At 41.4% G+C, this 27,983-nt stretch overlaps 3 protein-coding genes across 4 annotated transcripts; 1 reads left to right on the forward strand and 2 right to left on the reverse strand.

Moving 5' to 3' along the window:
• ccdc92 (coiled-coil domain containing 92) lies at positions 1–9,823 on the forward strand. 2 transcript variants are annotated; one of them, XM_033620163.2, is made up of 5 exons: positions 9–141; positions 3,020–3,095; positions 3,208–3,379; positions 4,009–4,050; positions 7,909–9,823. In XM_033620163.2, the coding sequence occupies exons 3-5, from the start codon at positions 3,244–3,246 to the stop codon at positions 8,712–8,714; spliced, it is 984 nt and encodes a 327-aa protein (XP_033476054.1). In that variant the 5' UTR covers positions 9–141; positions 3,020–3,095; positions 3,208–3,243; the 3' UTR covers positions 8,715–9,823. The 2 variants fall into 2 exon arrangements, with proteins under 2 accessions (XP_033476053.1, XP_033476054.1); XM_033620162.2 differs by lacking the exon at positions 3,020–3,095 and having other exon boundaries at positions 1–141.
• A 2,801-nt stretch (positions 9,824–12,624) lies between these two features.
• Positions 12,625–16,622, reverse strand: chmp7 (charged multivesicular body protein 7). Its single transcript, XM_033620161.2, has 10 exons — positions 16,042–16,622; positions 15,782–15,953; positions 15,201–15,386; positions 14,966–15,099; positions 14,663–14,711; positions 14,095–14,214; positions 13,900–13,998; positions 13,739–13,796; positions 13,419–13,652; positions 12,625–13,332 (listed from the first exon to the last, which is right to left on the reverse strand). Exons 1-10 carry the CDS (start codon positions 16,302–16,304, stop codon positions 13,277–13,279), a joined length of 1,371 nt encoding a protein of 456 aa, XP_033476052.2. The 5' UTR covers positions 16,305–16,622; the 3' UTR covers positions 12,625–13,276.
• A 494-nt stretch (positions 16,623–17,116) lies between these two features.
• lgi3 (leucine-rich repeat LGI family, member 3) lies at positions 17,117–24,809 on the reverse strand. Its single transcript, XM_033618818.2, has 9 exons — positions 24,095–24,809; positions 23,210–23,281; positions 22,508–22,579; positions 21,033–21,104; positions 20,828–20,899; positions 20,376–20,545; positions 20,128–20,292; positions 19,940–20,030; positions 17,117–18,835 (listed from the first exon to the last, which is right to left on the reverse strand). The coding sequence occupies exons 1-9, from the start codon at positions 24,295–24,297 to the stop codon at positions 18,106–18,108; spliced, it is 1,647 nt and encodes a 548-aa protein (XP_033474709.1). The 5' UTR covers positions 24,298–24,809; the 3' UTR covers positions 17,117–18,105.
• Positions 24,810–27,983: the final 3,174 nt, after the last annotated feature.

Consider the following 27,983-nt stretch of genomic DNA (forward strand, 5'->3'; position numbering starts at 1 on the left):
ACCCGACCGAGGCGAGTCCCTGACAGCATCACCGACATGTCCCGCAAGCCAGTACGCTCTTAGCCGGTGAGGCTGGTCTGTTCAACGACAATTCACAACCTTTTACAACATACTCGACGGCCGCGTATTTTTAGCCATAAGGTAAGCTCTCCATAAGATGATGTGCTGCTGTAGCCTCGTTAGCTGTTGAGCTAGGCTAGCATAATTAAAGCCTCATACGTGTTTCCTCTGTATGGAGAGACTGTTTCATTCAAATACATTTTTAAAAATTCCTGTATTTTATATCACTTTGCTCATGGCGAACGTATAGCTTATTTTGCGTATTTTAACGGCCATTTTCGGTCGGCATTTATCTAAGCAGGTTGACTTAATTGACATTTCAACCCTTATAAAGACTTTGCCTGTTACGTCTGTTGTTTTATCATCAGAAACATGAAGTCGTTGAATGAAAGGGTGGCACCTGCTACTACGTATGTACCCAATGTTGCTAACCACCGGACTTTTAATGAAAAATAACGCCAGTTTGGTAGATACAGTGTAAGCCGAATTTACCAGCACACCTCCACAATGCCAAACAACATTGTTTATATTCTAGGACTGGCGCATTTCCTTTTGTGTAAAGCAGAGTATTAGTTGTGTGAGGGATTGTAAAGGGGGTTTGGTGTGACGTTGTCCCCATTCAATAGAGAATAGCACGTAGTGGTGCTAGCTTGTTTTCGTGTCTTGAAACTGGACAGCTCCTCCCTGGACAGCTGCAGTACACAACGTTAGCTGCAAGGGCAGCCTTTGTGATGACCGTAGGAGATGCAGTGATGGCATCCTACAGTAAATCAGGTCATAAACCAGGAAAGTGAGATGTTGGCATGCAAGCCCCTGGATTACGGCCATTAACGTTTTGTTTGATAATGATAAAGAAGGTCATGTCCTGAATGATACCGATGTCTGGTGACAATAAGGTTTGTGGAGTTAATGATCCTCTGGCAGCAACTGCCAGGACCAGCAGCGGTTTGATGTGAAATGTGGGTTTGGGGTGCTGTCCGCAATGCAGGTGCTGAAATTGAAAGTGCCGTGGAAAGTATCCCGGCCGGGTACCACGTAGCTTATGTTCTGTAGGCACTGCTCTTAATGGTTATACTGGCTTATCTTCAGTTGATTATCTGTATGACATTTTTTTATGTGGTAGGTGTTTAGATGTTAAACTTTCCTTAAACATGAACATGCGCTAGGTAGGAACAGGTTGATTATTACTGAAGCAGTTTGCCACAGTATAGTAGCAACAAAATTAAAGAAGACATGCAGGAATAGCAGTAGTCCACATTGTCAAAACCAAGGATGAAGTATGCACATCTGTGTGCAAATAAACAGCTTCATAACAGGAAGACCAGTGGCTGCTGAGCTCCTGTTTAGGCTAAGGCTGGTAGCTACTAGCTAATGTTTCATGCTGCTGCAGTTCATTGATTATTTATGTTCTCTGTATGAGGAAATACTGGTTTGTGTACTAGGAAGAGAATGGAAAGTTGACAGGCACATCATATTGGTCTGACAATAATCTTTAAAAACAGAGAGTAACAGATGGATATGCATTTACACCCCACACTGTCTCTGGACAAAGAAGACAAACTTTGTCTCTTTCCAATTCACTGAAGTTCTGTACTCCTTTGTACCACTGTCACTTCCTCATTATGGCATGAGCCATGTTTTGAGGTGAGGTCATGCCTTTGCTAATGGAAGGCTGTCCAAGCTATTCTAGGAAAGAGCTGGGATGAGAGATATGCTTGCTGCGCAGGGTTTATCGGAAGGACTCCACATTACTCATCAATAATAGATTATCTCTTCAGCCTTTATGATACACCAGTGGCTCTATTTGTGATTACCAGTCTGTGTTTTCACATGCGTTCATTTTGCTCTGTAAGCCATGAAATAAACACAGAAGACTGTTGAAACTGGGAAGTGTGTCCAGCAAGGTGTCATGGGATATATAATTCATGTAAGCGGGCTGATGATGTAAGAGCGAGAAGCTCTGGGATGTTTTATTGAAGCACACTTATGTATGCAGGGAGAGGCTTTCTCTGCACTCAGGAGGGGTATTGCATGGATCAATGTGCTCTCAACTCTCAGCTCAGTACAGTCTGGCAGAGGGTGGAGATGTTGGGATTGAGTGATGGTTTCTCTCTCTCCTCTCTCTCTCTCTCTCTCTCTCTCTCTCTCTCTCTCTCTGGCTTGGCTCTGGAAACAAGGACATCCAGTGAAGGGAGGGAGGTGGAAGGTGGGCTAAAGCAGGGAAATAAGAGGCTTGTATGAGACTGGCGGCGCTGATGCCACACCCAGTGTCATTAAGATGTCTCTCACTGTGTTCAGCTTTGATTTCATTTTTATTTTTTGTTAATCATCATGGTATTCACTCAGAAGAGAAAACTTTCTAGCAGAAAGAGATGTCAATCATGTCATCTGTATTTATTTACACAAGTTAAGAGCTTGTATACTTTTCTAATTTACTACTTTTATTCCAAAAGAATTGAACTTTATTTTGTTACCCGTCTTTTTTGGCTAAGGAAGGGTATTTGCATTATATGTCCTAATAAGATTACTGTATATACAGTGTAGATAAAATGAGCATATATTAGATTAGTGCTACCTTTCAGATGTCTGACTTTTTCAAGGCTCACACTGCTCACTCTCAGATTCCCGATCAATAGTTTCATATCAGTGATTGGTCAATAATTACAGCAAGCAAAATTGGAGTGTGCCTATTTATGGTTGCTCAGCCTTTCTCTGCTACAGTCTCACTGTAGTGTTGACCCAGCCTTATTAATGATGATAATAGCCCACACACCTGATCTGCAAATTAGTGAAAGAGCATTCTAACTTTTTCCTCAGTATGTTTACTGCTCTTTTTTAGTCAACAAACAAGGTTACAATTTTCACACTTGCCTAGTCAGTTAAAGTGCCAAATGGCCTCGATTGCGAATGGGTTTGATGGTATTATCCATTAGTGATTAGTTTGATCTGTCATCTAAAGCAGGTTGTCTTGGCCAGTTGGCAGACAGAGCAAAGCTGGAGCACATCCCAAAACCCAGATGTTTATAGACAAACGGGTGAGAATGAACGGCATGTTTACTAGATGCATTTGCTTTTGTTTGTTCTCTTCTTATTCTCTTTCCTTTTCTCTCTTTGTCTCTCCTTATTTTCTGTCACCTGTGTCTGCAGGTTGCAAGGCCAGTGTGTGTCTGAACATAATCAGCCATGGCGTCAGCAAATGTCACACTGGAAAATCAGCTGCACAGCGCACAGAAAAACCTGCTCTTCCTCCAGCAGGACCATGCGAACACGCTGAAGGGGCTTCACGCAGAGATCCGCAGATTACAACAGCAATGCACAGGTGAGCATGGCCACAAGTAGCCACCTCTCTTCTCCTCATGCTGCGGGATAAAACCAGCACATTAAAGGATGCCTTAGAGAAGAGATGGGATACTTGAAAACAGCAGAGCAAACTGTAAATCACAATAATGATCACAGTATCCTTGAATTTATAGCTGGGACAGATGTATAACCTGAAAGGATATTTGAGACCAAAAGTCAACAAGATACTGTGGTGCCACTATTAAACCTTTTAGAAAGAATATGATGACTTATGGAAAATGCACTCAAGCATTAGTGAGTACACCCTGCACTGTAGTGCTACGAACCTGTATTGAGCATACCGCCAGTAATAGATATACTCCCTCACAAAGGGAGGATATAAAGATGATCACCCAGGAAAACAGGACACTGTATGCTATACCCCTCATTTCCCATATCCCCGGCTAACTTGTAAACAAAGCTGATGTGGAACTCTCACTAATCCTGTTAAATGAATACTCCGCCATGTGGAAAGCACTGTCATGTCTTCCCCGAACACACAGTGCTGCTAGTTAGTCTGTGTGAGGGGTGTGCCTTTTGATAGCTGTCCTTTTGCAACCTCATGTGACGCAGACATGTAAGTAAGTTAACCCTCTTCTTTTTTCACAGATCTGACATACGAGCTCACTGTGAGAAGCTCTGATCCTTCAGGTAAGCCTCTATCGTACTGTATAGTACACACGCATATCAGCACAGACAGTCAGTGTCTAGTGTCCTTATTTACCATCACTGTTTGCTGTTGTCAACTTAGCTTGACATAGAAGTACCTGTAACAAGTCGTTTCCACCTGGTTTTATACTGATATTATTTCTAGTTATATGTCAGCGTACAGTTTTGGTGTTAAACAAATGATTCAAATTGTGAAAGTGCGCAGCAGCAGACAAAACTCAACAACAGTCGAGACTATAAATCTGTGTGTTCTGCTGGAAAAGAGGTCAGTGGACAGGCCTGAGAACAGGGGGCTCTGCCTGTTTCCTGGTAACAAAAGTCCTACCCAGGAAGCATTGCAATGTTGGACTCCCTGCTGCTCATGAGCGCTCCCACATTTCATTGCCAACTGCCCCTCCCCCCGCGTTACCATGGCCAAGACATGGAGTCACAACACTGGTCTGATTCAGGCCCAGCTCCACTGTCTCCACACTGGCTTGAAGTACAGCAGAGTACAGTCGGGGAGGCCCCAGGCAGGCTGCATGCAGTTTAATTTATTTACATGCTTCTGATGACCACATGGATATATGTAACTGAACAGGAAGCATGTTGCGTCTCACCGGGATCTCTGTGGGTTCCGGGTTTTTTAACATGGCTGGCCCAGATCTGAGCAATATCATTAGGGCCTCCAGTTAGAGGCACTATCATGTTAGCATGGGACATCTCAGAGATTGGAGTGCAGGAAATGAGATTATCTGTCACAGCACTAATGGACAGCCTGCAACCTGCTTAGTGCAGCAGGGCTCAGCTGCTCCGACTGGGGTGAAAATTTACCAGCCCCCCTTCAAAAATGAAGGGAAAGCATCTTTATAACCATCCCTGTATTTGAGAGGAGACTGAATGTAGGAAATGTATATGTAAACTGGGCATTGAAAACTTGCACTTTGTGATATACACACATTTATACACATAATATGCAATTGTATTTTATTCTATGGTTTTTGCACATATACAAACATGGCTGTATGGGCTGTAACTGGGCGGGGCAGGGTGGCGGCACATTGATCAAGGTCGGAGGAAAGCAGTACCCTCTCTGCCTGCCAGAGCTGAAACGTGAGACTGGAGCTTTTTGCCCACTGCAGATGAGTCTCCATAGGATCATACTGTCAGCTGGCAGACTGTCCATAGTCAGTGTCTGCGCTTAATGTAGTAATGATCGGCCCAGTCTGGGGATATGATTGTCTCTGGTCTCTGGGTTTTTCTTGTGTGCACTTCTATATCCAGTCTAAAGTCTTAAAATGTCCTAAATTCAGTGTTATTATTATTTGGCCTTAAAGTCATTATATAGTCTGAAATTTAAATTTCATTCATTATGAATGACCGCTCAAGGGTCACGGGGGGGCTGGAGCCTATCCCAGCCAGCATTGGGCGAGAGTCAGGGTACACCCTGGACAGTACACCAGACTATCACAGGGCTAAGACATAAAGACAGGCAACTATTCACACTCACATTCACACCTAGGGGCAATTTAGAGTCACTAGTAAATCTAACCTGCATGTCTTTGGACTGTGGGAGACATCCAGAAAGCCCCAGAGAAAACCCACACTGACACAGGGAGTACATGCAGACTCTATACAGAAGGGCCCCAGCCGGCTTGAACCCAGAACTCTCTTGTTGTGAGACAACAGTGCTAACCACTGTACCACCGTGCTGTGTGTGTAAAAGTCCACATTTCTTAGGATACAAATCTGTAAATCTGCCACTGAACCTAAAGCTGTCTTTTCAGTTTATACCTACAGACTGCATATCATAACGGACGTAGCTACCATAATGTCACCCACTGGTTTGTGGACTGACATTTTGAAGCCTTGAGTTGGGCATTAGCCCTGTTTCCACCGAGCAATACGGTACGGTACAGCACAGTTCAGTTCAGTTAGGTACGCTTTTTTTCCGTTTCCACTGCAAAAAGTTGTGGATGGTGCCAATGGAACCGTTCTGTACCATCCCTATATTTGGTCCCCCCTCTGTTGTATACCTAGCGCACAGATCTGGTACTAAAAGGTGGAGCTGTGAACACTGCAGTCTGTTGATTGGTCAATAGCAGACAGTCACTCTGCTCAGGGCCGAGTTGTGGCTGGTTTTGAGGCTTATGTAACCTCTATTTATACCGTGGAGAGTTTTGTAAACTGTAGCTATAATGTTTAAGGATGTTTTGCTGCCTTTTGCAGCAGCTGGAGTCTGTGGAAAAAAATAACTTCTTTCACAGGGCCGACTGCCGGCAACTTCTAAGGTGGAACGTTAACTTGTAATGTTACTCAATGCACGAGTTGACGACGTGAATCTTACCTTACCTTACCTTACATATTACATACGACAACTGAGACTATTACTTGAGTTTCTGTATGACATACACTTTTAGTAATGAGTGGATCTTCAAGTGTTTTTATATATATTAATTTCGACCGGATTACGTGAACTGCATATATCCTAATCCTCACTTGGAGAAAAGAAAGCGCCACAGAGCATTGTTCCTGTGTGCTCCAGCAACACTAAACCCCCAAGCTTGCCTGAAAAGGACTAAATGCACAAACCTACTAATCTTAAATACCCCATGGAGAGAGACTCTCACTGCAGCCTGTTCTATTTTGTTCTGAAAATGTCAGTGTGTAACTCCGTTCTGTGGACAATAAACAAAGTGCAGACTACCCACTGTGTCACCAGTAATGAGGAAATACAGTGCCCACATGAAAGGGCATTGTTTGCGGTGGAAACACAAGGGTCTAGGTATCATGCCTGAAGGGTTACTTTTGGTTCCAAAGGTACCATACCGAAAGTGTTTGGTGGAAACTGGGCTATTTCAGCAGTCACTATCTTGGTTTTTTGGACCCAGAAGTGACCATGTTTGGACGAGAGGGTAGAGTTACAGAGGAGCAAAGGGTGGATCTGATTCACAGATTGCAGCGACGCCTCTCAGACAGTTTAGCTCTCAATAAATATGCATAATTTGGGGCTTTCATAAAATGAGCCTTGGAGGTTACAGCTTGTTTATACCAGGCGGCAACTTCTGGGGCTGATAAATGGAACAAACATGGAAGTGCCAAAAACTGCAGTTCTTTGAATGGCCACTTGAGGCTGGCTCTGGAAGCCAGTCAGTCCCCGTGGATCCCCATGGTAAAATGCCCAACTTTACAGCAGAAATGAATATGTTTACAGCATAGTACAAAATGGTTTTGGTCTCCATAGCTAATTTCCCCTGTCAAAACAACTGTACAGGGGGTGAATTTTCATATAACGCTACCATTTACATTTAATTATGGCTTAAAGTTAAGCATAATTAAGGGTGGGCCACTTTGAATGACAGGCTTTCTGCAGATAGTGTTTGGGGCTTCTCAGTTAGATCCACCCCTCGCTCCTTCACAGTGCCAGCCTCTCGCCCAAATATGGTCTCTTCTGACTCCAAAAAACTGAGATGGCAACAGTTAAAATGCCAAATTTTAGGCCTCAACACGGCAGTCCACAAACCAATGGGTGACTTCACGATAGCTATGCCTATTATTTTTACAGTGTATGGTTCATACTCGCTACATAAAACCTACCTTTGCCCGGGATCACATATATACTCATGTTTATACTTAGCTGCAGTGTTTGAATAAAAAAAGAGATGATTTGTCCAAAAATCTGTCAGAAATTTAGTAAAAAATTATCTGAAAAGGCCTTAAAAGCATTACATGTAAGAGTCTGACACCTGCAGAAACCCTGTATATGTGTACTTATGTTTGCTGTTTATTACATGTATGCATATGTGCACACATGTCAGAGCTGCTGTTTAACAGTTTTTTGTTGTGTGTGTGTGTGTGTAGACAGCAGTGAGATCCGTTGCAAGGAGCTGCAACGCAGGTGTGAGGAGCTGGAGGCACAGCTGAAGAAGAAGGAGGAGGAGAACACAGAACTGCTCAGGGACCTTGAGCAGAAGAACGCCATGATCTCAGTCCTGGAAAACACCATCAAGGAGAGGGAGAAGAAGTACCTGGAGGAGCTCAAGATGAAGAGCCACAAGCTGGCTGTTTTGTCCGGGGAGCTGGAGCAGAGAGCAAGCACTATTGCTTACCTTACCTCACAGCTTCATGCCACCAAGAAGAAGCTGTTAGCTGGTAGTTCGTCTGAGGCCAGCCCTAACGTCAGTCCAGTCACGTCATACAAGCCCACGCCTCCGCCAGCAAAGGACAGGCAGCCTGAAACCCCACGGCGTCGCATGAAGAAGAGTCTCTCCCAGCCTCTTCACCCAGAACTGACAGAGGTGTATCGGCTCGGCCCGGACGGTAGGCGGCTGGTTCTGCGGGAGACAGTAGACGCCATGCCCGACCCCACACCCTTCCTGCAGGCTGGGAGAGACTCACCCGAACCGCAGGTAGTGCGAGAACGACCCGCTGTTATCCCTCCTATTGCCTCTGAGCGCCCAGTCGTTCCACTGGGTGCTACGGCCAGCCCTCGTCACAGCCCCGCTCGGGACCGTCAGTACAGGGCTCATGTGGGCGTGGCACACCGCATCCCACATGGCACCCCTCCCCTGGCCCCACCGCAAGCAGAGCTGGAGACACTGGCAGTGGACCAGGTCAACGAGGAGAAGGTCGTGCGGAAGCGCTCTGGAACCGACAGGACAGTTTAACACTGCAATGCTAACATGCACATAAACACACATCTACTGTATACACACTGCAAGAGCAGGATGGAGCCTGACCCACTGTGTAGCCTGCTTTTGACGCAACACTGCAATATTTAAAAAGTACAAAATTATAATTTTGTTCATGGTATTCCATAAAGACTTTTTCTTGATATACATTTAAAAAAGGACTACTATAAAGCATGCCAAATGTTTCTTATTTACACCCAATGAGATCTTGTATTATACACATCTTGACTTTTTGCTTAGACTTTCTCTTCATCCTGTCTTATGTGGTGCATACAACAAACTCTCAGCCAAATATCTGCATCAGTGCCTGCTCGACCAGATCAACCATACACAAGCTGTGTAGTGTAGTCATGGCTCATAGTTATCTTTACATATCTCTGTCTGCTCCATCTTCTCAACAACAGTCTGGATATACAGTATCAACAAACTATATAACAAGATGTCTGCAGCTGCATAGGATAGAACTGAAATTATTAAACTAATACTCCCCGAATGTCTTTCATCTTCTTGTGATGTCAGTATGATAACATTACTGTAAGTACGAGCTGCATAATGTGCAATTGAGATTTACTGGTGAGAGGTGAAAGAGCTGTAATTTCATCTTTCTTTCGTTGGCTTGCAAAAACAGCGGCGTACGTGTGTAAAGCAGCATGAAACGATGGCCGTTTATTTGTGTGTGTGTGTGTGTGTGTGTGTGCGTGAGAGGGAAAGAGAGAGGGATTGGTGTGTGTGTTTCAGAGAGAGACAGTGAAGGCCATTGAGAGAATTAAGTTTTGGCTTAAACAGTACCGATTGATGTTATTTGTAATACAAGGGCATTTTTGAAAACACTGCTGTAATAGGGTTTTGTGATATTATTACCTGTACTTTATAAAGGCTGTACATTTGTAATGAATTCTTTTTTTTTTTTATTTATTGTTTAATAGAGAACACAAAAGCACCTCAGATATTGACAGTAGTTACAGCACCACCAACACGACGGTAATTATAATCACTTAATAACCTGCTTTTCACATTAATATCACTTGTCCTTGAAGTATACGTATGAAACAATACAATAAAGCAATGCTTTTTTGGTTTGGTTACTTGGTATTTGTTCGTACAGATGGGTGACAAATTTTTTGTAATAAGATAATGGGCCATTACGAACTTTCAGAGCAACTTCAGTGCTCCTCAGCAAAGATTTTGCAGAATCTGAGTCTGTGGAAGTCCACTGGAGAGGTGAAGAGCATTCTGCTAAAAGATTTTTCCCCTTATTTTTTGTTTTGATGATGGTTGTGGAGAGCGCTGTCTAACATCTATCTGTTGAAAATCTCCCATAGGTGTTTCCCAAGTTTAAAAGAAAAGTATACTGACGTACACCTAATTTAAGTATACTTAGTACATTTACATAAGCACATGATTAATACACTAGAAGTGTGCAATTTTCAATGTACAAACAATGTACTTAAAATACCAGTGATATAGTATATGACATGATAGACATACTGGAATACAAATAGCGTACTTGACTGTAGTATTTTGACACACCATTAAGATGCACTTAAATATACTTAAGAACATCTTTGTTGGTATTACTTTAAGTATATTAATTAATCAGCTTGCAAAATAAATGTTAATACAATTATTACACCAAATATATTCAGAATTAAATTAAAAGTTGTGTTGAGAATACATTTTAATTTATTTGAATTTGTAATGAGTTTCAAGTGCACTTAAAATGTAATTTAAAAACAAAAGTTGATTTAAAGTATATTTCTAAAAAAGTACAACATTAATTAAAGAAACTTGTATAAAAATAGGCTATATTTAAGTGAACCTTGGAGGTGTCTTGAAATAGTACAACCAATTATGTTTGACTTTATATTAATATATCTTTCATAGCACTTGATATAGCATTGGCATACTAAGTATATTGTTAGTATATCAAAAATAACACTTTTAGAACACTGCTAATAATTACATTTAAATAGATAAGGCCAAGTTAAGTGTACTTTGTTTTTTTTTTGTTTTTTTCCTGGGAAGAAGTACATTGTTAGCACATCAAAAATAAATTGAATTGAGACTTGGTGATTGTAAAGGTCAGAGCATATAATTTACATCATAATCAGACTCCATGTTCAGGACCATTCAGTGTCCCCTCATGCCCTCTAAGAGTGTATGTAGTTACTGATATCAGGGTGTAAGAATCACTGAGCTGGTCCACTGGATGAGTTGTAAGTGAAGTGTCTTGTTTAAGTGCACTTCAGAGCTGACAATCCAGCAGAGGGAACCATTATGTGAGAGGGATTATCTACAGCAACCATTCAGTATCATATTAATAACATTATGTTGTCTCCCAGCAACAACAACTTAATGCAGCTCTGAGTGTGAGTCTGCTGATACTGGAACACAAATGTCAGTGAAAGAAGCAGTGAGCCTTTTTCTACAAATGTATATGTAGTTCAACATGTGGCCACTGGGTGTCACTCTTTCATCACAGGGAAAGCTGAGTGATGGACGTAAATGGAAAATAGGGCACACCACCACCAGTACCTACCAGCAATTTAGTGATACATTATTACATCTGTGGATGTTTTTCTGAACTTAAAATAAACTAGGAGCTACTGAAAGGCCCAGTGATTAAATAGTTTGGAAATGTTTTGGTCTCCTTCATGAACTCTGGAAAATTAAGGGTCACATCTGTCACACAAAGGCCCCTCATGCTTGCCTAACAAACCAGGATTTACAACTTAATTATAAAAACTGCTGGACTTTACAGATCCTTCAAAAACTAAAACACATTCTTTATGCAAACATATTATAATGATTGCTAAAGAAGTAATCTTAAGTAAGGAAAGGTACAATTAAGGAAAGGTACAATTGACACCAACACATTGGAGATCTTTAAGGATCTTGATACAGTATTATGTATATTGGTGTGTATTTTGCAAGCATCAATAAATCAGAATTTCTTACCTTCATTATTCCAAAGAATGTTTCCACTACAATATTCAGATATCGAATATAATCGTGCCTCTATGTTTCATCCTTTTGTTCTGACACTGCTACACGTACACATCTTACAGGTTTTTATTTAACTCCCAATAACACAGGATTCATTTTTATTGTTTTACTGTGTACATTTGGTCAAATTGAGTCTTAAATCAAAGATATTATGCACAAACACAGACACAGTTCAATAGCAGAACAGTGTCTTTTACACCCTATTGGCTTTATGACATGTGGAATCAGATTTTGTAGTGTAAATACTTTAAAATACAAGTATAAAGAGGCTGTGCTTGAACCTCTGATTGCCAGCAGTTAATTATCTGGTTGAGTCAAAAATATTAGTAGGAATAACAGTGACCCCTGGTGGTCAAAGCTCTGTACATACTTTAGTGAAATGCTCTTCTTTAGCTATTTAGGTTTCTTTTATCAGATATATTCAAATATGAGTTTATACTGTTTACTTTTGTAAATCCATATTACCAAACATTAATTTTATAAACCATGGATAGTGACTTGCTATTAAAGGTGTGTGTGTGTGTGTGTGTGTGTGTGTGTGTTAAAGCCTCTAAGATGACCTGAATCCATACACTGCAAAAATTCCTCTCTAGGTTTAATGAGCAAATTTAATTGTATTACTGTATCAGGACACTCAGGTTTCATATTTGCCATTGTATTCAAAAGCATAACTGCCTACAGTCTGTGCCTCTGGTACATTGATGTGAGTCTCCTTGGCAGGTTGAAAATTACATAAGACTACAAGTCTCCCTGACTTTTCCCCAAACCACACGAGGTGTGGTGTCACCCCTGGAATAAACAAAGAGTAACACTGCCTTCATTTCAGGGCTGCTTCGAACACAGTGACTGACACTGACATTTATATACCACTACAGACAAGTGATTAAAATAAATTTTATTTTGAGAAACATATTTGGTTGAACTCACTTAGGGTAGGCTTCTGAGTCATCACAGGTATGTTGCAGTGAGACTAAATATACTTATTGATTAAATCATTTGGCATAATATTCTCTTTACTTTCAGTTTCACATTTACAGTTGAAAAGGCCACTTAATACACTTTACAGGACTGTTCATCAATTAACACACACTACAAACAACAAATATACTTGTTTACACTCTTGTCAAAAAATACCAAAAAAATTAAGAGCTTTCCTGGTGGCATACCAAAGAGCATATTTAACTGTGAAAATGTTCACTTTGACTTGAGATCCTTCAGATCCTCATGGCAGGGCAGATCTAAAAGCTTTCAAGTTAAAAATCAAAATAATTTACAAAAGAAAAAGAAATATTTTAAAATCCTTTTTGGCATGCCTCCATGGAAAAGGCATTTTTATTTTTTTTTTATTAATGAAAGAAAGTGCCTTGTTTTTATCCTGATATTGATTTTACAACTCTTACAATTATGATTTAGCGATTGCTAATATAGTTGTTCTGTACTTTATTTTACTTGTATGAACTCTGACTCAAAGAAATGTTGAAGAGATAGTTTGATATGTTGATGCAGAGCTTCAAACTTGCCATGTTTTCCCATTATTGTGCAGGCTCTAATCTCTTGGCTGGCGAAGTCATTTTCTTCTGTTGAAAGCCTGAACAGATAAGTGACCATATGTTAATTCAATACATTTATATTACAATCCAATGGAGAAAAAAAAAGACATCAAAAAGTGCAAACCTGAATCTGTAAGGGTTAACTGATTTAACTCGTCCTCCAGCTGCTCAGTGCTAATATCCAAGTGGCGGTAAGGTACTGCAGGCAGAGTACTGAGCAGGTCAGTACCTGGACGGCTCAGCTCCTCGGAGGGGCGCAGACGGTTTGTTGGAACTTGAGGTAAACCTGAGGGGAAATCTGGCTTTGACTCGTCCAACAAATATTTCAGTTCCTCCTCCAACTCATCGATGTCTTCATCTACAAAAAAAAGCACAACAAAGTTAGATCTCATGATATTGATATACGCAGTGTATTAAAGATGTGGCACTAATAGTACAGCATACCTGCACCAGTCACACCACTGGATATAGTTTGGTTCACCTCATCTTGAGTGTCACATAACTGGTTAAAACATAGAAAAGATATATCAAGATGCTTACGTGTAAGATTCAATTAAAATAATACAATATACAATTTGTTGTCTGACAATGAACAGTCACTGTACCTCCTGGATTTGATCCACAAGGCTCTCAGCACGTTCCACAGTCACATCCTTCAGAGAGAGCCTCAGGGCTGAAACTCCGGCCTGATATGCTTGCACAACCTACAAACATGTTCAGCACCCATGTCTAAGACTGGCAACAAAATTCGTTACAGACACCTGCACGGAAAGAGTGTTGAGGATTATTCTGCCACTTACCATCTTATCAGTCTGTGACTGGGCTATTCTGTCTAGGATTGCTCTGATGGACTCCAGTTTGGCAAACAAGCTGTCTACTCTCTTTTCGACCCTTTTGCGGCCTCTTAAACACCTCAGAGCCTGCGGGACAGACAGTGAAAATGACATTTGGTTGTGCAAGGCAGAATAAAATGTTTTTTATTCCCTTCAGTTAAAGGTCCAGTGTGTGGGATTTAGGGGGATATACTGGCAGAAATGGAATATATAATATGTATGTTTTATTAAATGTATAATCACCTGAGGTCATTGGCTGCTGTAGTAAGCAGGCCCTCAGTGATGAAAGTGTTGGAAAAACACTGATTTATTTAATGTGTAACTGCTTTATTCAGTGTTTTTAAATGGTCTGTTTGTTTTGAAGAGAAAGAGACCTCTATGTTTGATTTTGAGGTAAAAACCTCTTTAACAATGAATACTGAAGGAATCCTGACCAGGAGAAGTTTCAGATGGTTGCAATCTGCAATTCTCATCACCACATGCCACTACCCTACCCCTAAATCTTACAAACTGTTCCTTTAAATATTATTAGTACCTGTGATTTCTTGCCTTCCCGGAGCAACACCCTTGCTTCCTCTTTGCACCTGCAGTTAGATTATGCAAAGTTATAGCAATAATCACAACAAAGTCTGACTTTCAGAACCATTTAAGTGCAGTGCAGATAATCTGACTATTAGTCCAATCCCTGGAGAAAAAGATGGCCAAAGCATCAAGCGGCACACATAGTACTGGTTATTTCACGACTGGAACGAAAGTCACATACCAGTACACTTCTTTGTCAGCAATCAATCACAAATACTACTACTTCTACTTTAAAATCATATTTGAGTTACTGTACTTGTCAGCCTCAAGACTTAGTTTCTCCACCCGCTCTCCCAGCAGCTTCTCACTGCGCTGCAGCTGATAGATGCCCATATCCACATCGCTGACTGGTGAAACGTGATCTTGCCCATCTTGACAAAACTTGACAATCTGTAAACAAGACACATGAAGACAGATGAAAGATAGAAAGACAGGTGAAAGGTAACTTGCAAAAGATGTCTCTCAGGGCTGTGAATGAGCTCTTTGTTTACCTTCTCGCCCTCGTGCAATGAAACCGTTACTTGCTTGTCCCTCTGCAGCTGCAGGAGAGCCATGCACAGGGTGCTCTCATCAGCACAGACATCAGAAGAAAGAGTAAGGAGCTCTTGAAATGACAGGATGGAGCGGCTTGCAAATTCACTGCTCCGGTACACCCTGAGTAATTCTGCTGCTTTCTCCTGGAAATGAAAAGATAACCAACTTTATATCTAGCATCTGCCATGGTAACCTTCATTGCAGAATTTTACAACCACAGATAGGGAAAGTGAAACCATCCAGCATGGTTGCAAGTTGACCTGTGTCCAAAGTACCCATGGCAGTACAGAATGTTCCAGTTCTTATTCAGATGCATACTATGCTCAATTTAGGTCATTATATCAAAGAGTTGTACTGGACCTATGTAACAAACCTGTATGGAGATTACATACGGAAAAATTCAGATAAATGTGATGCACAGCATATTACTGAAATAAGTATAACAAAAAAAATGCAAAATCATGGTGTCTCACGCATTGTAACAATATTGTGTTGCAGTGTTTCTGAATCACATCGGAATAAACTGAGTTAAGCAAACCTTCACTAGTTCAATGACAACAAAGGACTCCTCCAAAGGCACCCGGCTGCTTCCCAGAAGAGTGGAAAAGGTCCATTTCAGAGGTTTAACCAGCAGCAGACCAACACCCCAGGACAGCCAGCCACAGTCCACATTGGCTGCAAACTCTGACTCCCTCTGGATCTTCCCACATCTGGCAGAAGTCAAAATAAAGACAATAACTATACTGAGCCAGAGAGACAATGACAGTCAGCGGTGACTGACACAGTAATAAGAGTTACCTGGCCATGGACTGGATGACAGTCGCCAAACCCAGCGGTGATTTTTCTTTCCTCCTAAAGGCTTTATTCAGCTCCTGCAGACTGACACACACGGTGCCTCGGTCCCTGCAGACTTTTAACATCAGAGCCGTCCAGAAGTCCATCTTACTGTCCCAGTCCGTCGTGTTGACATCTCGGTTCTCACTGAAGTCCGAGAACATGAAATTCATCCGTTCATCGTCGTCCCACTCGGGTGGCAGAGTCATTTCTGTGCTGTTAAACATTTGCTATAACCAAGTCCAAACTTTAGCTCAACCCTTTTAACGACTTGCTTGTTACACCAAGCCCACACCTCGAGCAGCTAACGTTAGCTTAAGTTAACGTTAGGTTAGCTAGCAACACCCACTAACGTTACCTGCCCTCTCTCACCATAAACAAATATCGACACGTAGCGTTAAGGTCATAAAAGCTAAAATATCGTCTGTTGAGGGAAAATTCAGAGCCGTGGCTCACATGTCGTTGCCAGCTGTCAGAGCGAACCCTCACTTCACCATGATGCATTGAAATTTGGCTAACACGAGCTAACGTTTCACATATCAACAACAATGTATGGTGGCGCGCGTTTTATTGTTCACAACCGTGCGAAAAGGCGGTGACATCTGTACTACAAACAAATACATTAACTCCACCCAAGCAGACACCCTGAAAATCAAAGCAAGCGCACACATACTTCTCCTCATGCACATTTAGTTTGCGCCCTTAATACGCATCCTTGCAACAGAGCTGAGATTTTCCCATACAGTCCATGGATTTTCCTCCCAGGATATATGTGTAAAGTATTTTTTATTTGAATTTCATCCTATTTTTCGACGATGTCAGTAAGTACAAACTGTTTAACGTGTGAATGGCTTAATTTCATTATTCTTTTTAAGTGCTATACAAGGTTACACCATCATCCACCATAGAGACTGATGTGGTATCAAGTCTTTAGGACTCATTTGTGCTGTAATATAAGAGAAACTATTAATAGCTGCAGAAGTTGTGTTTGGAGTTGTTTTTGAAAAGATGTTCTAACCACATAAGACAGGACACAGGATTTAGGGGCCATAAGCTGGATTTAATCGTACCCCTTTCCCACCCACTCTATTCAATGTGCAAATGTACACAGCAACAATACAGTTTGTGACTGTACATAAAAACATAGCAAAGGGTTCTAAGTTTTTATAACTTTAATAATCATTCTCTGATCTTGTTATAGCTCCCAGAAATCCCCACACTTTTTTTTACAACACCTTTCAGTTTTGTTTTTAATTTAATCCCCAAGTTGCCGCCAAATGTTCCCTCATTTCTTGTCCCCAAAAGACCCCACTGTCGTCAACTGCTGGGACGTTTTGGGATTTGGAAAACAAAACCAAGGATATCATCTTTAAAAACTTCACATTTTCCGTTCATTTTGAAGCCTTAGTTTGTTCATGCCTCAGGCCTACTCTTGATACCATGTTATTATTGCAAAATGACCATTATATCCAAAACAAATTCAAGGGCTTCTCATATATAAAGATAAACACAACAAAGGATTCAAAGTATTGCGCAGGTAAGTATTGCTTATTTTACATAGTTATATCATGTGTACCGTGTCATGCAAAATGCCACACAGATAAACTACACTGTGTAACTTACAAAACCTTTATAGTTTTACAATATCCCATCTCATCCAGTCTCATCCAGTGAGTAATTCAGTAGATGCACATGCACATCATTTTCACATTAGTAAAGTACAGTATACAATATAATATGTTTGAAAAATAATTGGCCTAAATATATGGTTGGCAGAACAGAAGCAGTAATGCGGCAGCAATGTTGGCGTGTTACCGATGCTGTGTGTTATCTGTGTGATATTTCATTCAGATGTTAAGGGATAGTGCATAAAAATAGATCATCATTTTATTAGTTGCCTCGCTTAAAACATCAGGTGAAACAGCAGACCTTTAGTTACATGGCTTAAACATTTTGCAGTCTTTCATTTATTTGGCACATGTTGATAAATGCTCAGGAACACCTCCTTGCGCTCTGACTGTAGCATGTCTACTTGGCACTGAGATCCACCACCAGATGCTGGTAAGCCAGGGTGTTGCCTTTGAAGCTGGCAGCCAGCAGTATGTCCTTGTTGTCAACAGATACCAAGCTGAACGCTCGTGGGGCTCTCATGTTGAGCTCCTGGAAGGGCTGAAAGCGCTGAGTGAGGTCATCCCACAGGTATACTCTGGAGAAGGAGAAATCACTTCCAAGGATGAGATACTGGCGGAGGCCCACTGTGAAAGGATACACTGCCATTGAGCCCCGAGAGGGAAGAGTCTGGATCTCTATGAAACGTTGCCCTTCCCAGCGGAGGATCTTGGAGTCACCTATGAACCGTGTGAGGCAAAGGTAAAGAACTTTCCTCACCCAAAAGTGCTTGACCATCTGCACATCCGCTAGCTCTGTGATTTGGGAGAAGAAAGCGAACTGCTTCTGGCCTCGGTTCCACTGGTAAACCACCGGTGGCTGAGAGGCGCTGGAGAGGATGAGGTGAGGCTTTCCCCCAACATCAAGGAACTCCACATGTGTGTCCCGATGCCAGGGATGGAGGGACTGATGGGTGTAGAAACCATTGCTGTTCCAGCGATAAATGCTGGTGGAGCCTGCCTTGGAGCTGTCTGCCACTACAAAGTACCACTCTCCATCCAGCTGGAAGGTCTCCACGAAGTTGGGCTTCCTTACTCGAGTGGTGTCAATGTCTTGGATCTTCACGAAGCGCTGTGGGTCCTCTTCCCACCTGTGATAATGAAAAGGTTGTCATAGTATTCCGAAAGCTTTTCATAACTAAAGGAATAGTTTGACATTTTGGGATATATGCTTATTAGCTTTTATGGCAAGAGTTAGATGAGAAGATTGGCACCACTCTGTAGCAGGTTGACTTAGCATAAAAACTGAGGATGGGGAAAACATCCTATCATCACACTAAAGTGCATGAGTTAACACGTGCTATTTCATTTGTTTAACCCATACAAAAATGGAAGCATAAAAACAACAATCTGCCATTTTACAAGGGGTTATGTGCAGGACTATAGACTGAATCACTGTGACGTCACACAGCAACAACAGTCACATCTGGGTAGTCAACGGGCAATTGATTTGAATATTGGAGATATGTGAAATCAGCACCCTGGATTATTTCTGTTGTCATTTTCAGCGGTCACTATAACATTTGAAGATTCAAGTTAAATACGGTGGTCAAACCTACCTGACATTTCTGCTGTGCTTATTTTATGTAGCCTACTATGTTGCTTTGCTACCGTCTAAATCTACTGGCACAGAAGCAACACAAGGTACAGCTGTGGATAGAGGCTGCAGCAAAATGGATTTTAGACACCTAAAAAAATCAATATTGGTGTAAGTGTACACTATATTTGGAATACTTTCACCACTTTAACTTACATACTAACTGATGAAGGCAGTGTTAAATCAGCAACTCCCATGCTCTGCAAAGTAAAACGACTGTTTTTGTCAGTGGAGTCTGAGATAACAGCCAGAGTGCCCTGTTGAAAAAGGCTGTCTGACAGCAAGATAAATCCATGAAATTTTTCTAAATGTAGCATATAGGCGCTGGTAGGTAGATTTACTGCATTTAGACAGAGCCAGGCTAGCTGCTTCCCCATTTACAGTCTTTGTGCTAAGCTATGCTACTCATCTGCTGGCACCAGTGATAAATTTACCGCAGAGATGTGAGAGTGATGTTGATCTTCTCATCTCCTCTTGACAAAAAGGCAAATGAGCATATTTCCCAAAATGTCAAGCTATTCTTTTAAGGTTATGGCTTCTTAATACACTGGAGAAATTTAACACGTCACTAACTGCAAGATATGATTTGTAGCCGTACTTATAAATATGAGATCCTCCAAAAAGTTGAGCAACAACCATGTAAATACTGTTGTTTATCACCACTGGTTTGCAGTACACAGCAGAGCGAGCTGTAAGAGATACACACAGAAGCAGAAAAGCCATTAGGACTCATTTTTTAAAACACAGAATGCTACAATATTTATGCTTTCACAGCCAGCAACTTACAGGTAATGTTGTGAAACTTTCTGAAGACCATCTCTACATGATCCCATACATACAAGGTGCAGAACCCTGTGTCAGGCTGAGCAAAGGCCACAAACTGATCCTCATTGAACTCATAGGACTCCACGGACACAGAGTGGAAAGGAAAGGTTTCATAAACAGCAAAATCTGTGGGAAGACAACACAGAATTACTTATTATCCAAAAACTTATTCCATGGCACCACCAAAGTGCTAAGAGACAAGGAGAAACCTGCGCTGATGCAGTTGAAGTCTCGCGGTGTGAGGTCGTGGATTCTGCGTCCCTGGAATTCAAAGGGGCTGGCACAGTAGATAGCAGGAACAGAAGTATTGGTTTTCTCCATCCAGTCTACCAACCACTTGATTTTACAGTCGCAGCGGAAAGAGTTCCCCCGCAGGTCTCTGAGTAACAGATAGGGAAGAGAGAATATGTCATTTTTTACCTCAGATTGCTCAAACATCATCCAAACCTAAGAGGAAGAAGAAATGTGTTTTTGTGCACCAGTATGGTTTGACTCAGGCACAAACCACACACACGAGCCAGACAGCTTTGCAGATGAGTGTGGTAGTCCACTAAACCCTCAGGGAATACCAGCAAACCAGTGTTTTTATAGTGACAGATTGTGGGGTCAAAGCTCGTGGGTTGTCAACACAGTGTTTTTATTTCAGTGAAGGCATGCTTACAGATCAGTGAGGATGTCTAGATGTTTGAAGAGATCTCTTGGCAGTTGCTGCAGGTTGTTGTTTGAGAGAGATCTGAAAACAAAACATGAAAAGACAGTTATCATTCTATCATTATCCAAGTCCAAATTCCTGGTTTTAAAATATACATATTTTAGTTTCATTAGATGTGGGTTTCTTCATAGCATTAGCTCGACTATGTACTCACAGATGAGTCAGGGATTTGAGTCCTCTGAAGGTGTACTTTGAGAGAGCCTGGATGTCATTATTCTCAATGAACCTGAGGACAGAACAAAGCACTCACATGTCACACAGTGAGGACAGCCTCTGAAATTCAGCCAGTATTACAGGATGGCATGCTTGTTTGGAGAGGAGATTGTGTTGTCAGTGCAGGGCACAATAGGAGTGTGACTGTAAGCAGCAATTATTTCAGTAATAACACAGTCTGCATCTGGTGGATTTGATCAAAAGGTTATGGCTTGTCTATCTTAGGGTTGACAACAAAGATGTCATAAAAATATTTTATGATTTTTATTTAGCATGTTATTGAGCCTGCCAACTAATACAATCAGTGTTAACTGCAGCAGTAAAAGAAAAAAAAAGAAATATGAGATAATGCTAAAAGCTCATTTAATGCATTTCATTAAAGTGATAAAAATAAGACACTGACTGCAGCAGTTTTACAAAGGTCTGCGTATCAGCATCATTTGATCCTGTCTACGGTTTGTCTTTTGATAGTCGAGGACATGCAGCATGTGCAGACTCTCTGGAGGTGGCTGGATATGAAAGTACGACTTTATTAGCATTCACAGCGGGTAGCGACGATGGTAGTGGCAGTGATGCAGAGAGGCCTGATGGCTGGGCTGTGGCCAAAAGCCACACAGCCAGCAGCCAAAGAGAGGCATGGCCATCACAGAGAGCTGCGTGCGCCAAGCCATCAGCTAACTACTTTGTAAAACCCATCAATTCACAGAATGGCATATTCAGCTTTACCACAGCACAGAGGCAGTGTGCTCGCTGTCGTAGGAGGATTTATTTTCAGTTTTACTTTTGGCATTCTTTGCCATACTGCAGAGGCCAATCCTGGAGTGCAGCCTTAAGGCTTGTTCTATTCAGTTTTCAATAATAAGCCTCATAAACCTACCTAGAGCTACTGTTATAAATCATTTCCATAAGTAAACAGTGCATGACAGATCAGAAAGGAGTGCAAAACTGAAAATCTGCTGAAGACTTTGCTTTAAACTGAGCAAATTCAACTTTTATTAAACAATTACAGCATAGCCGCATAAGCAAAAAAATAGTACAAGTCAAGTAGAGAGAGTCAAAGTCAGTAAGCTGACTCTGCAGTTTTTATTCAAAGTTTGCTAACAGTAGCTAACGTTAGCCACCATTTCCTATTGGTTATACTACAAGTAAGGCCATGGATGCTAAACCCGCGAGTGTATCAAACTGAGCAAGGGTGCATTTGACAGCTTATAATTTAACATTCCATTTGTAATATAAAGAAGGCTATGTGTTTTGTCTTTTAATGAAATGGTAGTCTGACTTAAAAACTGTTAACTAAGCAAAATGTTTTGTCAGTCCATATACAGTAGTACACTTGATAAATATTTAAAATAAGGTGATTCAAAACACAGCAAGTTAGCTCATATTTGAGGCGCACACATGTAGTGAGGCACTTACAAGTACTGCAGGTGAGACAGTCCAGCAAAGGCATCATCAGCAACAGTGGTGAATGTGTTGGAGTTCAATAGCCTGCACAAAGGAAGCAATGATGACCAAGTTGTACAGATAATGTAGTACATGTTCAACTGAAACTATGGGGCTAAACAACCGGCTGCCATTGTAATATCTAAAAAGAACTATTTGTCTCTGGGTAAATTTAGAGATGCTTTGTAAAGTAGCTGATAAAATCCATTCATGTACTCTCAATCACATAAATCGTAAACACATAAATACATTTGGAGTCTACAAAAACACACTAAGACCTACACAAAAACAGACACACACGGTCGTGACCACACACACTCATGATTGCATCTAAGTAGATAAATGGCCCTTTGTCTGGCAGAGCAGGACTGAAGGCAGTCAGTGATTGGCAATGACACTGATACAGAGCCACTTTACTCTTATTACTGCTATGTCACCCACTGTTTCAATAACCATTCATTTTCTAGGAGCTGAAGTCACTTCCATTGTCAGTGCAAAACAAAAGCTGTCTGCTTGCACCACGATATCGGCAGGGTGAAAACTTAAGTGTGGTGTTAAGTGTTTTGACTGTAGTTTAAACGGGGAGACTGCGGACCTCACTGGTTGTGGGAGAATTAAGAGTTTTTGATGTTTTGAAAGTTGTGAAAAAGCTCTGTTGTGGGTCGGGACACTCACAGGAACTGCAGGAGGTGAAGGTGAGAGAAGGCTCCCTCTGGGATCGTAGTAAAGGCTGCATTCACCATCGTTCTGTTCAGAAAGACAACATCAGTTATCATGGGATGTGCGAAAGAGTGACTGTTTCATGATGGAAATGTCATATTTATAACCCTGACTGTATTTGTTTTAAGTCTTCTCTCAGGTTAGGCCATCCTTGCAGATTAAATATCAAGCAGGGCTAAATCTTTTAAAAACTAGGACACACAAGTTCCTTCTCCACTTCTTTACTTCTTCTCTATTGAAAAATGAGGGCAACCTCCACCAGCTTGCGCTCTGGAATTCCCTTGACTCAATATTCAATTCACGGGCGATGGGGGTCAATATCACATCAAAGAGGGCACCGTTTAACCTTCTCAGCAATACATAACCTTCCCCCATCAAGTGTCAAGCTTTCCATTTCATTACATGTGCTCCATTTATTGAACAAATCCCTGAACTCTCTTCAATCTTAGATCTCTCAGAGGACAAGCAGGTCTCCTGCAGTGAGATAGGGAATCTATTGTTAGTATTCCTCCCTGGAGCTCGGCAGGATTTTTACTGCTGTGCTCCTTCTGCGAAGTTCAGCATATGGCACAGTGAAGGGACATTTTTATTATGATGATGTAATGCTTTCTGGTATACATCTCTCTGTTAATGAAAAGACACGTTGCATCAAGAAAACATCAGTTGGCAACATACCAATATTCACTTTTAGGTAATTACAAGACAAGTAAGGATCCATGCTTCGTTACATAATGCAGGGTGACATCAGTGATGTAGCCATCTGTACCAGCCTGCACACAGGTTATGAAAAGCTGCTTTTGGTGAGTGAAAAGCACACACACATGTAAATGTTGGACTCACAGAGAGATGATTCCAGGGGGGAAGCTCTTGGGGATAGCCTTAGTATCCACACAGAAAGCACTGTCTTTGGTGCAGGAGCAGGTAGCAGGACAGCGGGGTATCTTGGGGGCTCTCCTGGCGTTTGATTCCCCCAGCAGGCTGAGACACAGGCACAGAAGCGACAAGCAGATCAGCCTTGTCCATCCTTGTCTGAGCTTCAGCATCCTTGGGCAGGAGGAAAGGGAAGCTGATGAGCTTCTTGAAGTTTCTCCTCAAGTGGCTTGTTGAGAGGCAATGGTCAGCGTACCTATAGCCCCAACAGATCTGATAATGCTGAGTGCAGAGCTGAGCACGAGAAAGAGGGACAGAGGGAGAGAAAGAACGGGAGGGAGGAGGGGGAGTCCTGTGTATCCTCGGTGGGTGTGGGTGCTCTGCAGCTTCCTTGGATCTATGCAATCTTTCTCTCTGTCTCTCTCAGGAGCTGCTGCCAGAGTGAACACTGCAGGAATGACGAGCAGGAGTGCTTTCTCCGCACTAGGACCTGTAGGTAGCGCCGCTGACAATAAATTATTTACTACAGCACAGGCAGAAAGCCTTAAACAACAGCAGCAGCGTGGAGGCAGAAAGAGGGGCGGGGAGGTTGGGTCAGTGCTGATGGAAGATTATTGTGGAGCTCTTATCATGTGTGAAGTCATGTCGAGCTGCTGCAGTCATGAGAGCAAACGAGGAGGCATCAGGGTGGCAGGGAGAAAATGTGTGTGCTCGCATCCATGTGTCAGTGACTGAGTGTGTGGGCGGAGGTCTATGTTCTGGCAGTTTCTAAACAGCAACCAGTGCTGAGAGTTTCTCAAAGCATGAAGCATGAAAGTGCACACAGAGAAACACTGATGAAGCCAATCTGAATACAAATGCTGATCAAAACACGAGCTATAGGTAGATTTATGAGTTTCATACAATCTGTATTGTAAAGACACTCTCCTAGATGACAGAGAAAATGAACAACATCTTTAAAGGGGTACTCCAGTGATTAAGTATTGCACCATTAGGTTGGGGGACTTGCAAGATTAAAAATAAAGGGTCACATGCTGCATTCAAGTGCTCCTTGGATGGTATTAATTCCTGAGTCGTTCTTCTGACTTCAGTGTGTTAATGAGCTTTTGAGTCATAATGTGGAAAAAACATGAATGCTACAAAAAAGATTTGTTGTATTTTATTGTTCAGAGAGTTTAATGTCCCAGTGAAGATTCATTTTGCTATCCACGTTTGGTGAAACAGTTTGAGGCTTTAAGTGACTTTGTCCCAGACTTGTTGCTGCGGCAGGACATTCCCGAAAACCAACTATTGTCTGATCTGACTTGTTATCAGGGTTAATTCTAATAAATAACTTTCATCAGTAAACTAGGTCATTCTACTTGGACAACAACTAACAGCTTCAACCTACTACCATATTACAAATTACATGTGAGCAAAAATTTAAAAAAAAATTAATATGTAATAAATGAATTAATAAAATGTTTCTTAACATCAACCAAACATTTACTTACTCCTGCACAATATGACATCAATGCACGTCATGTACCAAAATTTTCCAAGCTGTGGTTCTGACTTGAGGGGCCGTTCATGTGGATTTTTCCTGTGGGAAACTTGTATTTCTGATTGTGCCAGCACCACATGAACGCAGGGACAATCAAAGCAGCACAAGCCAAGATATCCTGACCTTTTGGTTTGTAGTTTGGGTCGAACTGTGTTGGGTCCTACAATTCCAATAATGCAACTCAGTAGCATCTTGACCTTCCCTGCGGGTACATCCACATCTTCAAAACGTCACCCTCCAGTTTGTAACATGAGCTTTCAATTCAAAATTAGAGGCTCAGTCTGAGATCACCCTGATGATGCAATGTGGGTTATTTTCTAAAACTTTAAAGGGGAACACCACATAAATTAAGAATCCCAGTGTTATTTCCACGGTCTTGGAGGTTCAATCACTACTTGTGAACATGAGCTCAACGATAGAAACCAGAGAAATAAATCTCAAACTTGTGATGTCATTGGGTATAACGTTTGGAGCTGCTCCATAGGCAATGAATGGGATGCTTTAAAAAGAAAAGAAAATCAGTTCTATGGCCTGGCACCCTTTCTTATAAAATTTGCACCTAAATAGCAATGGTTTGCCTTAGGTTTTAGAGGAAAATAGAGAATTTAATAGTGTGTGGACAGATTTGTTTGCTTTCACTGCTAATGCTGCAAGGTTAAAGTACCAAACTATTATAAACAGGCCACTGCAGAGTAGCCATCTTGTTGTAAAACAGGCAAATGTAGACCTGATAGGCTGTGTTACTTACATCATAAGGCTGAAAAATGTTTTGCAGCTCCAGACATTTTTTATTATTTTTTTCTTTTGATTGTAAAGGTTGCTGATCCCTGCCCTGGGTGCTCCCAGGGTCATCTAGAACATCTTTCCCAATTCATTATCAAAGGAGCAGCTTCAGACTTTGTGCCCTATGACATAATAAATTTAGGTTTTAACGCTCTAGTTTTTGGATTTGGGAGGGAGTTTTTAATGTTAATGTTAAAACTATGTGCATGAATCAACTTGTGCTTTCTTGGAATTCATTATTTCATGCACAAACAGCAGATAAGAAACAGATACATGACATGACACTTAAAAAAAACAAAAAACAAAACAAAACAATTCTACACAGTGACACCAGAGGGCGCTGTTGTCCACAAAGTAAAACCCACCCAGGGCAGGCGACTGTGCAGAGAGTGGCTGAATGGTCACTGACAGCAGTGGCAGTGCTGCAGCCTCAGTGCCAGGCATTACCAGCCTTCCCTCACAACGACTCGCTTGTCACAAGCAGAGACCCTGCGACACACTGTCTGTCCAGGTCTCAACACATTGTTCACAGCTCAGACAGGCAGCAGGGGCACAGCATGGGCTTGTTTACATCTTATCTCATTTTTAAAGGAGATGATAACTGTTCAGATAGTATATAATCTATTCATTATTTTCATTTCTTTCTTTCTTTCTTTCTTTCTTTCTTTCTTCCTGTCATAGTACCTACTGTAAGCTTTGAAATCAAATAAAAAGCATTATCTTGACAAAGGAAAGAGGAAAAGCTCAGAATGTCTTCAGGGGCCTGGTTTGAAATCTGTTAGATATTTTCTTTGCCTTGTGACACTTTGATGGTTATCAGTGGAAAGACTCTCGTGTTTCTTCTGAAATCTGTCCATCCCTGAAGCCTGTGAAGCCTCACTGTAACAGACATTTTTAGAGAGAGTGATTTCACATGTGAATCATTTACAAAATTATGGGTGGCGTCTCTCTGTGCCTTATCCAGTTAGCCTAAGGAATGCCATTTCCTGTACAGCAGCTATTTTTATGGTTTATTTTCTTTTGTGCTTTGCTGCCGTGTGTTTGCGTGCATCTTAGCTTTTTTTGTTCCAACTGTATTTGTGGATTCATGTAAGTTATGCTCAGTGAGGAGCAGTTAATGCCTGAGCTTACTCCTTGCTGAGCTCCACCCAATCCAAACCTCCGGTGGGAACTAGCATAATTGCATGGCATAGAGAACGGAGCATGAAACAGCAGCTGGAAACCCTGTGTGAGGCAGAGGAATCTGAAATGCTGCTGAGATTAATCCAGAAAATTCTCCCTATGCAGGCATACTTAACTAAATCACAGGTCTCAGTGCAAAATATTGTTTTGGGAAATGTGCTGTATGGAATAAATGTTATGCATGCTTTTGTCTTCAAAAGTTACTGCTTTATATTTTGAATGAGTAGCAACTCTTAAAGGAATAGTGTATATTTTGAGATATGCTTGTACAGTGTGGGAGGGATGACTTTTTTGTAGGCCGACTCAAAGCTATTGATGTGGTTCCCTCAACAAAAAGCTAATGGTATTTAT

This window comes from Epinephelus lanceolatus, chromosome 9 (genome assembly GCF_041903045.1).
Source record: "Epinephelus lanceolatus isolate andai-2023 chromosome 9, ASM4190304v1, whole genome shotgun sequence".
NCBI lineage: Eukaryota > Metazoa > Chordata > Actinopteri > Perciformes > Serranidae > Epinephelus > Epinephelus lanceolatus.

Excerpts from the sequence above, each read along its gene's own strand:
- ccdc92 (XM_033620162.2), top strand. The coding sequence starts at position 3,244 with ATGGCGTCAGCAAATGTCACACTGGAAAATCAGCTGCACAGCGCACAG. Across the intron at positions 3,380-4,008 it reads ATTACAACAGCAATGCACAG|ATCTGACATACGAGCTCACT; the intron begins GTGAGCATGGCC and ends CTTTTTTCACAG. Across the intron at positions 4,051-7,908 it reads GAGAAGCTCTGATCCTTCAG|ACAGCAGTGAGATCCGTTGC; the intron begins GTAAGCCTCTAT and ends GTGTGTGTGTAG.
- lgi3 (XM_033618818.2), bottom strand. The coding sequence starts at position 24,297 with ATGCTGAAGCTCAGACAAGGATGGACAAGGCTGATCTGCTTGTCGCTT. Across the intron at positions 20,293-20,375 it reads CTTCAACTGCATCAGCGCAG|ATTTTGCTGTTTATGAAACC; the intron begins GTTTCTCCTTGT and ends GTCTTCCCACAG. Across the intron at positions 20,031-20,127 it reads AAAGTTTCACAACATTACCT|CTCGCTCTGCTGTGTACTGC; the intron begins GTAAGTTGCTGG and ends TATCTCTTACAG.
- chmp7 (XM_033620161.2), bottom strand. The coding sequence starts at position 16,304 with ATGTTTAACAGCACAGAAATGACTCTGCCACCCGAGTGGGACGACGAT. Across the intron at positions 15,387-15,781 it reads TTGTCATTGAACTAGTGAAG|GAGAAAGCAGCAGAATTACT; the intron begins GTTTGCTTAACT and ends TTTCATTTCCAG. Across the intron at positions 14,215-14,662 it reads GGGAAGGCAAGAAATCACAG|GCTCTGAGGTGTTTAAGAGG; the intron begins GTACTAATAATA and ends TCTGTCCCGCAG.